The 11,784-nt window shown below is 56.8% G+C and overlaps 1 protein-coding gene across 1 annotated transcript; it reads left to right on the forward strand.

Moving 5' to 3' along the window:
- Positions 1-957: 957 nt before the first annotated feature.
- Positions 958-11,014, forward strand: MNEG_2073 (hypothetical protein; the record flags this gene model as incomplete). The annotated part of the gene is made up of 19 exons (XM_014049446.1): positions 958-964; positions 1,461-1,682; positions 1,869-1,907; positions 2,124-2,345; positions 2,550-2,588; positions 2,802-3,023; positions 3,523-3,744; positions 3,959-3,997; positions 4,213-4,434; positions 4,610-4,648; positions 4,878-5,099; positions 5,602-5,823; positions 6,355-6,576; positions 7,044-7,265; positions 7,468-7,509; positions 8,123-8,250; positions 9,224-9,437; positions 10,044-10,149; positions 10,465-11,014. The coding sequence occupies 19 exons, from the start codon at positions 958-960 to the stop codon at positions 11,012-11,014; spliced, it is 3,201 nt and encodes a 1,066-aa protein (XP_013904900.1).
- Between the last annotated feature and the right edge of the window lie 770 nt (positions 11,015-11,784).

An 11,784-nucleotide genomic window follows, 5' to 3' on the forward strand; every position in this document is an offset into this window, starting at 1 on the left:
CCCACCCACCCTTCACCCACGCACGCACGCGCGCACACACACACACACACACACACACACACACACACACACACACACACAAAAACAACCAGACAAGTGTGCCTGGAACTTTGTTGGCCAGACGAGGTACAACAGTGTCGGCCCCTTCTACAATGTGGCGTGGAACATCAACGGTACCATCCAGCGTTGGCTTATCCAGAGCAATTGGTGAGCCTTTTGCTTTCATTACTCATTGTCACACATGCGGTGCTGAAATTTTGCAATGCAGGCTGTGATCTGGGCAGGATGCTGATGATTGTGCTTGATTTACTGTTCAACCTTGGTACTGCGCGCGTCCTCTTGTGTGCCTTTTGTTCACACTCTATCTAGAGATCATGGACCTCTCAGAGAATGTGATCCCTGGCGTGCCTATATCCAACTATGTGTTGAGGATGTGTGGACACATGCATCACACACCACGATAATTATGCACACACACGCACGCCAACGTGTAGGTTGTCATGCCAGAAATAGCGCACGGTCAGCACGTGCACATACACCATGTGTTCACACACACACATGCACACACACACATGTACATGCACATCTACGCGCATGCTCAGGGACTTGAACACTGGAACGTGCAAGATTGAACTTGCTAATGGCCGTGTGAATGGCAAGTACCTGGACAGCAACGTAGTCATATTGAGTTGCATGTGGAGTGATGCCGCACACAGTTGCAAACTTTCCAATACGTTGTCTGTGGTGACTGTATCAACCCTTTTCCCACCAGTTGCCGAACATCACAGCCCACAGATGCCCCACCTCATGCCCCTTCATTTTGGACCACAGATTGCAGCCCCTACACACTTGCTGGCACCAACAGTATTGTTGGGGCTGATGGTATCACTGGAAAGGGAGCCGCTGCAGTTGCGTTGACTTTGGGGACCTACTCAACGGAGTATGTCAGCAGCAACAATGCCAAGTGCGTGTATGACACAGGCACAACATGGGCCTGCAGCGGCCTTGACATTGGCACCACTTTGGTCACCTTCACCGCCGACCAGGATGGTGAGTTTGCAGGCCAGACGCCAACGCCTGGCTCGTGACTTTCCCGTAATTGCTCAGCCGTAGCCTGTTTGCAAGGCGTCTGGCATATTGGTGTCGACCGACGCAGCCGCTATGCGGGGGTGCGTGCACTTGTGGCTGTTGCAGCACGACAATTGACCTGGATGGATTAACAGTAATTTGCTAGGCTTGCAACCTCCCTGATCAAGCAACAATCGTTCGCTGTTGCATGCAACCGCTGCAGCGTGTGTGAAAGCTCAGGCCGTCCAAATCACCGTTTCAAGTGAGTGAGCAGCGCACGCACGCCCCGGCACCATTCGCCTGTTGCCCTGCCTGCTTGCCGTGCCTGCGTGCAGGCATACCTGTCGTAGGCCTGGTGATGGACCACAAACTTCTCCACAAATGCGATGTAGACTGCAGCGCCTACACCATCAATGCTGGCGCTGACATCACTGTTGGGACCGAGACCGTCACCGGGAAGGGCTCTGCTGACATCAATCTCTCCCTGGGCGGCTACACCGCCAGTGACATCACCACCAACAGCAGCAGCTGCACCTTCAAGGCCGGCACCACCTGGACCTGCAGCAACCTGGTTCCTGGGGTGCACATTGTCGCATTCGCCGCGAACAAGGATGGTGAGAGCAAGATGTCGATGTTTTACGCGTGGGATTGGGAACACCTGGAACAGGGCAAGCAAGCCCTGAGCATACTTGTCAAGCCGCACGCTAGCCGCCTGCGACAAGGTCCCCTTCAGTCAAGCATGCCTGCTAGGTTGCGGCGACCCTACCTTCCCTTCGCGGTCCGTCCCGCAATTGCTGCAGGCTGCCAGACCATAGACGTCGTCAAGATCTCTGTGACAAGTGCGCGGGCGGTGCAGCATGTGGAAGCTGCTGCAGGATCTTTGCCCTGAGTGTCTTTGCTGTGCCGGCTGACATTTTTTTTCTGTCAGCTCTCACCCACTGCACTCTTCAGCCCCCAATGTCCTTGCTCAACGCTGTGCCAACAGCACATGTTGCTGTCGCTCATGTTTGGGCATGCCATGCCCCCTCTCCCTGCTGCTGCCCCCTGAGTTGCAGACTGCAGCGCCTACATCATCGATGCCGGCGCTGATGTCGCTGTTGGGGCTGAGACCGCCACGGGAAAGGGCACTTCTGACATCAGCCTGTCCCTGGGCAGCTACACCGCCAGTGACATCACCACGAACAGCACCCGCTGCATCTTCAAGGCCGGCACTACTTGGACGTGCAGCGGCCTGGATACTGGTGACACCACCGTCACGTTTGCAGGCACCAAGGACGGTGAGAGCAAGGCAACAGGATTTTGTGCCCGGGATTTGGGACTCCTACATTGCCGACAGGGCAGGCAATCGGCCCTGAGCACAAGCCGTCCACTTGGCCTACCTCTCGCCAGCCACCTGTGCAAGAGTCCTCCGCAATTATGCATGCCTGCTGGACTTTGGTTACCCCACCCTCCCGTTGCCGCCTGTCCGACGATCCCTGCAGGCTGCCAGACCGCAGACGCCGTCAAAATTTCTGTGTCAAGTGCGCGCGCGGTGCAGCGAGTGGCCTTTGCTCGGGCTCTTTGTACTGAGGGTCCTCACTTTGCGGATCATATTGTGCTGTGATAGCTACCAACCACCCAGTTCTCAGCGCCCAACTGCCTTGCTCGACACTGAGACACAAGCGCGAGTAGTCGCTCACATGTGGGCATGGCCTGCCCCCCATGCCTGCGTCCTGCTGCCTCTTGATTCGCAGACTGCAGCATTTACACCATCAATGCCGGCGCTGACATCACTGTTGGGACCGATGCTGTCACGGGCAAGGGCACTGCTGACATCAATCTCTCCCTAGCCAGCTACATCGCCAGTGACATCACCACCAACAGCAGCAGCTGCACCTTCAAGGCCGGCACCACCTGGACCTGCAGCGGCTTGGACACCGGTGACACCAGCGTCAGTTTTGCTGCCAACAAGGCCGGTGAGTCAGGGTGTGGCGATGTGTCCGCACGATTGATGAAGGTTGAAAATGGCTCGTTTCGGACGGACACCATACATGCAAGCGTCCTTGCTTGCGCGACTCTTGCTCACTACCCCCTTGTACATGCAAGTTGGAGATTTTCCCAGCAAACTTGCATGCAGGAGTGCAGCAACTCCCGCCACTTGTGAGGCCTGTCCTGCAACCTGCCGTCCCTGCAGGCTGTCAGAGCACAGATGCTGTGAAGATTTCTGTCACAAGTACGCATACTGAGCGTGCAGTGGGGGGAATCGTTGCAATTGTGCTGTGTTCCTTGCCATGTTTCTCCTGTGCTAGGCCAAGTTCATCAGGACCGGCATCCCAGCTGTCTGTCATTCGTTGCACTCTAGTTATCAGCACCCAGGCCTGCCTCCTGCTTCCTCTGTGCTGTTTCAGCACATTTATTGGTGCTTCCAATATGGCGTGCCGCCTGGGATGCACCTCCGCGCTCCTCGTTGCGCAGATTGCAGCGTCTACACCATCGACGCCGGCGCTGATGTGACTGTTGGGACCGACAGCATCACTGGGAAAGGCACAGCTGACATCACACTCTCTTTGGGCAGCTACGCCGCCAGTGACATCACAATCAACAACACAAATTGCATTTTTAAGAATGGCAACACTTGGACCTGCAGTAACCTCGTTTCTGGTGACACCACCGTTGCGTTCGCCGCCATCAAAGCCGGTAAGTGCGTAAGCTGGGCCGCGCCATCAGGGTTGAGGGTGGTGCGGATCAACACAAAGGCTGTGAGAATGCAACCTGCTGCACACAAGGCGCTTGCATGTCCAGCTTGCCCCTGGCCACATGTGCCAGAGTCCTCAATCCAGACCGTCCCTGCTGTGTGGAAATTTTTTGGCTCACCTTACCATTTGGAAGCGTCCCGTTTCCATCCCTGCAGGCTGCCAGAGCACAGATACCATCAAAGTTTTCGTTTCAGGTGCGTGGAAAATGCAGCTCGTGGACTTTGCAGAAAGACCTTCATCCTGCCCCTGCCCCAGCGGCTGCGGCGGTTCAGCTTGAGCTCTGCGGCGGGTCAGCTCCCATAACCCAGCCGTTTGAAATCACTGCAATAGGTTCTGCCCTAGTTGCGCTGCTCCGCAAGCAACCACTGCTATGAGCTCACCTCCCTGATATCTGCCCACGGCTCTTCAGACTGCAGCGCCTACACCATTGATGCTGGCGCTGACGTCGTTGTTGGGGCTGACGCCGTCACGGGAAGGGGCGCTGCCGACGTCAGTCTCTCCCTGGGCGGCTACACCGCCAGCGACATCACCACCAACAGCAACCGCTGCACCTTCAAGGCCGGCACCACCTGGACATGCAGCGGCCTGGACCCTGGTGACACCACCGTCACGTTTGCCGCCAACAAGGCCGGTGAGCAAAGGGCGCCAGAGGTGGGAGCTGTGCACGCAAGCGGCACTGGAAGTACTCAATTCATAGCTGACACCAGCCATCTGCGCCACAGCCAGTACGATAGAGCGATCCGCTGGACTCCGGCTTACGCTACCCTCTCATCTTGGCCAATAACACCGCCGTGCCGTCCCTGCAGGCTGCCTGCACTCAGATTCTGTCAAGATCACTGTGACAAGTGGGTGGTCAACGGGTGGCGCATCGAACGAATTCTTGTGCACCCACCACCCTGTTGTTCCCTGTGCTGAATGAAAGTTGGGCGTGCCGGTTGAACTAGGGCATCCAACAACATTGTCATCATCAACACCCACCAGGCCACCTTTGTCTTGTTGTGCGCGGTTGTGACAGCATGTGCGGCTGCCAAAAACGCATGCCAAGTTTCCACTATCAACTCCTCAATTCCGCAGACTGCAGCGCATACACCATCAACGCCGGCGCTGCTATCACGGTCGGGACCGATGCTCTCACGGGCAAGGGCACTGCTGACATCAGTCTCTCCCTGGGCAGCTACACTGCCAGCGACATCACCACCAACAGCACCCGCTGCACGTTCAAGGCCGGCACCACCTGGGCCTGCAGCGGCTTGGACACCGGTGACACCAGCGTCACATTTGCCGCCAACAAGGCCGGTGAGCAAGGGTGGCCAGAGGTGGGGGCTGCAAATGCATGCGGCATTTAAAGCACTCTTTAGTGTACAGCGCCTGACCCACACCAGCCACCTGCGCCAGAGTCGGTACAGTGGGATGATCTGGTGGACAACTTTGGCCTGAGCCACCTTCTCATTTGGGCACATCTCACTGCTGTGACCGTTCTGCAGGCTGCCAGCACACAGAGTCTGTCAGGATCACAGTGACAAGTGGGTGGTCACCTGGTGCATGAATGCATCAGTCGTCCAGCATAATGATATCAGTACGGTGCAGTGGACAAATCCTGCTGCATGCACCACCATGTTTTGCCTAGCTTGTGCTGGATCATTCCCAGGCCTGTTGGCTGAACCAGCGCACATCTATTCCAGTCGTCAACACCCACCTGACTTGACTTTGCCTTGCTGCGCGCTGTTTCGCAAAGCTATGTTGGTGCTAACTGCGACCAAGCATGCCCGTTGTCCTCCCCCTACTCCCGTTTGTGCAGACTGCAGCGCATACACCATCAATGCTGGCGCCGACATCACCGTTGGGCCAGACAGCATCACTGGGAAGGGCACTGCTGACATCAGTCTGTCTTTGGGCGGCTACACCGCCAGCGACATCACCACCAACAGCAGCACCTGCACCTTCAAGGCCGGCACCACTTGGACCTGCAGTGGCCTGGACACTGGTGACACCACCGTCACGTTTTCTGGCAACAAGGCTGGTGAGCAAGGGTGATGGGTCATGTCGTCTGGTACGGGGATGCGGAGGATCATGTTTCTCCCCAGCACGTGCGTTGATCCTCATGATCACAAGGATCCACATGCATGCTGGGGAGGAAATGCTGTGGACAAGCGGGCCTCACCCAAAGGTGCACGCCTGCCAAGCATTCAAGAAACCTGCCTGTCCTCGGCGCCATAACACAGGGTACCCTCTGGGCTTTGGCTCACCCACCCTCCCATTTTTGTGGGCCTCTCCTGCCGCCTTTCTTGCAGGCTGCCAGAGCGTGGATACAATCAAATTATCTGTAACAAGTGGGCGGGTCGATCAAACAAGCTGGGAGGGCACTTGCATTTAGTGCCATCCTGCTGCTGAAGATTGTGTTTTGATGACGGCTGGCTTGGCTAGTACTCGTGCGACCTGAGTCAGCAGCACCTTCTAGGCCTGATGTGCTGGCCCCTGCATAGCATTCTGCCACACAAGCAAGATTCACTAGATTATTTCATTACGTCCCCTAACACTTCCCGCACTCCAGGCTGCGGCGCCTATATCCTAAATGCCAGCGCTGATGCCGTTGTCGAGGCGGACAGCACCACAGGAAAGGGCACTGCCGACATCAATCTCTCCCTGGGCAGCTATACTGCAAGTGACATCACCACCAACAGCAGCAGCTGCACTTTCAAGGCTGGCACCACCTGGACCTGCAGTAGCCTGGACACTGGTGACACCACCGTCAAGTTTGCTGCCAACAAGGCTGGTGAGCAAGGGTGCACAGGAAGTGATGAACATAAGTGCTGGCTTGGAACGCCTTGGAACTCAAGAGGCACTGGAACGTGTGCGCCGTCATGTCAAGTCGCCTGCGCCGGAGCATCTACAACACCGTGTTTCTGACGCGATTATCCGGGGGCTGGCCCATCCCAACTTTCTGTATGGGGCCTGCCCCGCCCGCTGACGTCCCCGCAGGCTGCAAGAGCACAGTTACTGTGAAAATTTCTGTGATGACCCCTGTGAACAGTAGGTTGATTGTTGGGGCAATGTTCTGATCCTGCTGCTTGACCATCCTGCTTGCCTGTGTTGGATCAATTTTTTGCCAGCTAGCTCAGTAGGTGGCAATCGTCCAAGCTCGTCTGCACCCATACGCAAGGTCCCCTTGCTATGTTCGTAAGGCAAGCATGCATCGCTGCGAATCACGCGTGCCCATGCGCGGCCCCTTGCGGTCTGCAGACTGTGGCCTCTACACCATCAATGCTGGCGCTGACAAGAGTGTACAAGCCGATTCTGTGACCCAGCTCGGCAAAGCTGACATCATCTTCGACCTTGGAACCTTCTCCATCGGAGATGTCACCTCGGACTGGGCCAATTGCACAGTGAAGACGGGCACAACCCTCACCTGCAGCGCTCTGCCCGTTGGCGTCGGCACCATCCAATTCCAGGCCACCAAGGGCGGTACGTTTGCTGGAATGATCGCCTTCAATTTGTCATGTTGCTGCAAACATATGCGCTCGTGAGGTCCACGACTGCTGTGTTGTTATCATCAGTGGCACTGTCAACACTAGAGGGTGACTATGAAGCCGACTCTAGCTGTGCCGCTCAACAACTGTGCGGCTCGTGCCTTGGTCGGCTGGCTTCACACTCGTTTGCACTGCAGGCTGCACCAAGGTTGACAGCGTTGCAATCACCGTGTCCAAAGGTGAGCAGCCTGCTCAGCAAGGCCCAGGACACGACGATCCTCGGCACCACTGGTGGAGCGTTTCCCTGCAATTGCAGGCGTATGTGACGTGCTTTTGTTCTTTGCCCTGCACTGTTGGTGGCAACCTAAAGCACGTCAGCCTTCGACCATCCTTGAGCATGCCTCACCCTAGCTCATTCCTCTGCCTGCCCGTTTCACTGCAGGTCCCATGGGGCCGCTGTGTACGTTAATTCAGAATGCCTCCTGCAACTTTCTCGCTGCATGCTCTTTGAACACCGCGACTGGCAGTGTCATTTGCACCTGCCCTGGCGGCTACAGTGGTGATGGTACTGTTGCTGGTACCGGCTGCAAAGGTGACATTGAAAATTTGAAGCTCACAACGCACTGCCACGCGCAACCTTTGAGACCGTCTGCACCACAATTGTACCGCTTATGCCTTTGTGACGCCTTGCTGCGGCGAGTGCTGGTGGTTGTGGTGATGCTGTTGATACTGGTGATGCTGCTGCTCGCGCTGCTGCTGTGTACCAGACATCCTACTTGTGCACGCTCCCCCTTCACGATCCGCACTCTCATGTTATGTCCCTCACTTGCCAATCACTACTGCCCTGTGCAGACATTGACGAGTGCGCATTGACGACCCCTGCATGTAGCACCAATGCTGACTGCGCTAACACTGCGGGCAGCTACACCTGCACCTGCAAGGACGGCTATCAGGGCAATGGGAAGACCTGTGATGGTAAGGTGGAATTCAACTCCTGCCTGCTATGCTCATTGCCGTTGGGGAGTGGAAGCTTCAAACTAGCATCAACAACAAATTTGGGCCGTCTCTAGCTTCGGGCTTGCCAGGCCACCAGGTGAAGTGCGACCACCATCACCCATTTTCTTATCCTGCCCAACTTCTTGGTAATTACCTGACCGCTCGCAACCATGGCCGTGATGCTTGACCACCGCATTCAGAGAAACCGTCATCTCCGGTGGGTCCAGGGAAAGGCGCGTGTGCAACTGCATTCGCCGTGCCAGCTGCTGATTTTGTTGAAAACTCCCCCATGGGATGCATACGCAATGCTCATGTTTCTGTCCTCCTCTCCAACGTTCTGTCCCCTTTTGACTGCACCAGGTTGTCGCTGGAACTGTGGAGGTGAACGGTCAAACCATACAGGTGGCGGTCGAAGGGGTCACATTTGCCTCCGACCCCGCTGGCAACATGAATCTGCTACAAGCAACAGCGTGGTGGTGAGTTGACCTTTCAGACAAAATCGGGTGGCAGACAGTGAGCTGCAGCTCTTGCTCGGCAAAACTGAAGCTGCGTTTGCCCAACAATACTGGCTGTGGCTGTCGCTGCTGAGGACCCTTTCGTGTTTGTGAAGCTGGAATCTGACACATTGACCTCATCCCTGCCTGTTGTTTGGCCTCTCATCAGGGGTGACTCCAGCAAGGCCCTGCAGGTTGCTCAGGGATTGGCAAACATGGGGGGTACCACGGACAATGCTTTCTATGTGGTGTACCAGGTGTGTGAGATGCAACACTGCCGGAGGCACCACAGGCACTGTTTTGCGCTGAGCACGTCATGCCCACTGCTGATGGGGCATGCCAATGTTCGTGCATGGGCTTGCGCTGTGTGGCGCATTGACCACAGCCGTCTAGCTCCAGATGCCCACGTGCCTCACAACTAATCATCAAAGGGTGTTTGTTTTCCTGCTCATCCGACTGCCAGACGCGCGAGGTGTCACGCCACAGGGTGCTGCTGGCGCTGGCTGGGCGCCACCTGCTGAGCACCACTGTCCTTGACGCCTGGGCGGTCACTGGAGCTGTTGTCACCCAGGCGCTGGGCATCCCCGCCACCACGCGCATCCAGCTAGTTGTGGACGGCGCCACGGCTGCGCCACCCAGCGTCGTGATCAGCCAGGGCTCGGTGCTGAAGGTGGCCCGTGTTCCTCTTACAGAAGTCTCCTTGATCATCACACCAAGCGCTTCTGCTATGTGAGCGAGCCTGTGTGGTGGGGCAATCACTCTAGGCAGCAAGATGAGGCATTTCCTGAGCTGAACCATCTGTACTGAACAAAACAATCAAATTGCATTCAACATGATCATAATCATCATAGAGTGATCCAACATAGTATGATAATAAACCAACGCTCAACACACTATCATACAGCACTACTGCGGCAATCGTGCGTAGGCGGCTCATGCACATATCATACGCCTTGCGCCCATGTTGGGCCAACAGGCTCAGTCAAAATTTTGCACGCTCAAGGTGCTGCGCTGGGCACTTCAGTCTGACAGCTTGCTCCGCCAGTTCTTGCCTCCAAACACTCACTGTTGCTGCTCAACCGCACAAAATCCTGAATGTGCCTTCATCCCGGCTTGGTCAATCCACCACAGGTGCATATCTGATACACCGACCTGCACCAACTTCCAGCCTTTTAAGAGTCCGACTCCCTGGACCCTGCCATCCGGGAACGGCACCAAGACAGTGTATGTGTGGATCCGAGATGCAGCAAACAAGACCTCTGGCACACCCGGCTCTGCCACAGTTGGGTTGGACGCCAAATCGGGCCTGCTGGGCCTGGCTGACCCTACAAGTACCGCCACCAAGCAAAGCAAAGTGGTCTTTGTTGTCACGGCGGTGGCAAAACAGATGTGAGTGGTGAAGGAAATGTGTACACAGGCTTCAAGGCTGCATACTGGTTCTGTCCCCGGGCTCATCGGGGGCTTTGTCTCTATTGAGCGCTGCAAGCAAGCCACAGTGATGGATTGCAGGCAGTCAGCAATGTGTGCACGCGCGCACACATGTTACGGCAAGCGTGGTTGCTGCGTTCGCCCAGCCAGCCTGGCTCACAGCACAAGCGCTTCTAGTCTTGGCAGCTCTTCGGGAGCTGCAGTCAAGTTGCCCACACAGCGTGCAAGCTCAACGCCCGTGGGCTGCTCTTGCGCCCCCATCTGCACCCTCCCCAGGTGCCTCACCAGGAGAATACCTGCTGCGGCGAGCAACTGCCTCAACTGGGAGCCATACATCGCCACCAAGCCCCTCAAGTTCATCGTGGAGGGCCAGCGCACAGTGACTGCCTTCTTCCGAAATTCCTCAGCAGACAAACAGCCCTGGGGCCCGGCGAGCGCAACGTTTTTGTTCGACAAGACGGCGCCGAAAATGGCTGCAAACCTCATCAACCTGGGTGCCAAGTTCAGTGGCGGGAGCGGCACTGGCGACCTTACTGTCACGTTCAACGCGGCCGCAACGGACAACCCCACAAGCAAGGTCAAGGGCTCAGGCGTGAAAGACTATATCCTGGTGTACAGCTCGGCAGGCGTTGTGCCGCCATCCAAGTGCGCTGTCTCGTCCACGGTGGCCAGCCTGCCCATCACCTACTCGGCCGACGGCAAGTCTGGCGCGGCGGTGGTGGCAGCAGTTGCTGCTGCCAACGTCAATAAGTACAGGTTCAGGCTCTGTGCGCGTGACAATGTTGGGTTGGTTGCATCCGGCCTGACCCTGGTGGCTAAGCCCTGATTCTGAACCCTGCAATCACGCAATACAACGCGGGTGCGTCCTTTTGGATTGAGTGGGGAGGCCCCCTTTGTCTGCTGCTGCTGTATACACGTGCATGCAGAAAGCAGTGGAGCTGGCGCCAGGCTGCACTCTCAGGACAAGACCAGGTGTTGAGCCGCATGACCGCCTTGTCCCCGTCAACTGTCGGTCAGCGCCACCTGCCCAGGTTGGCTGCGTTGTGAAATTCCATCTGATGTGTCTCCAACAAATGCATCTGAATTTTGCCGCTGAATCGTGGGGCTTTCAACCCCATCCTCCCGCCATCCAGGCTCGAGGCCCCCATTGCAGTCATCAACTCGCTGCCCAGCCAGTGCCGGCGTCACAAGTCCCCAAAAAATGCAGTGCACACACATGATCTGTTGTGCATCGTGCAATGCACCCCATTTTTCCTCCATGGGCAGCCAGTGCATGCCTCTCATGCCTGCCTGCATAACGCAGCATGCTGATCAGGAAATTAGTCACACTTGCGGCCTCAGAGAAGCTGTTCGTGCTGTCACAGCACTATCGAATTTGCTCGATCCAAACAAGCCTGGCCCCATCTTTGGATTCAAGTGGCCAGGGCACCATGATGCCCAGGTGTTGCCTGCGCAGCGCAACGCCTCGGCGCCCTCCCTGGACCAAGCATCCCAATCGGCATGCTTCAAATCTTACCCACCTGTGGCCGTGGACGTCGCACTGACAGCCCCCCCCCCCCCCCCCCCCCCCCCCCCCCCCCCCCCCCCCCCCCCCCC

Source organism: Monoraphidium neglectum (genome assembly GCF_000611645.1).
Source record: "Monoraphidium neglectum strain SAG 48.87 unplaced genomic scaffold scaffold00225, whole genome shotgun sequence".
Lineage (NCBI taxonomy): Eukaryota > Viridiplantae > Chlorophyta > Chlorophyceae > Sphaeropleales > Selenastraceae > Monoraphidium > Monoraphidium neglectum.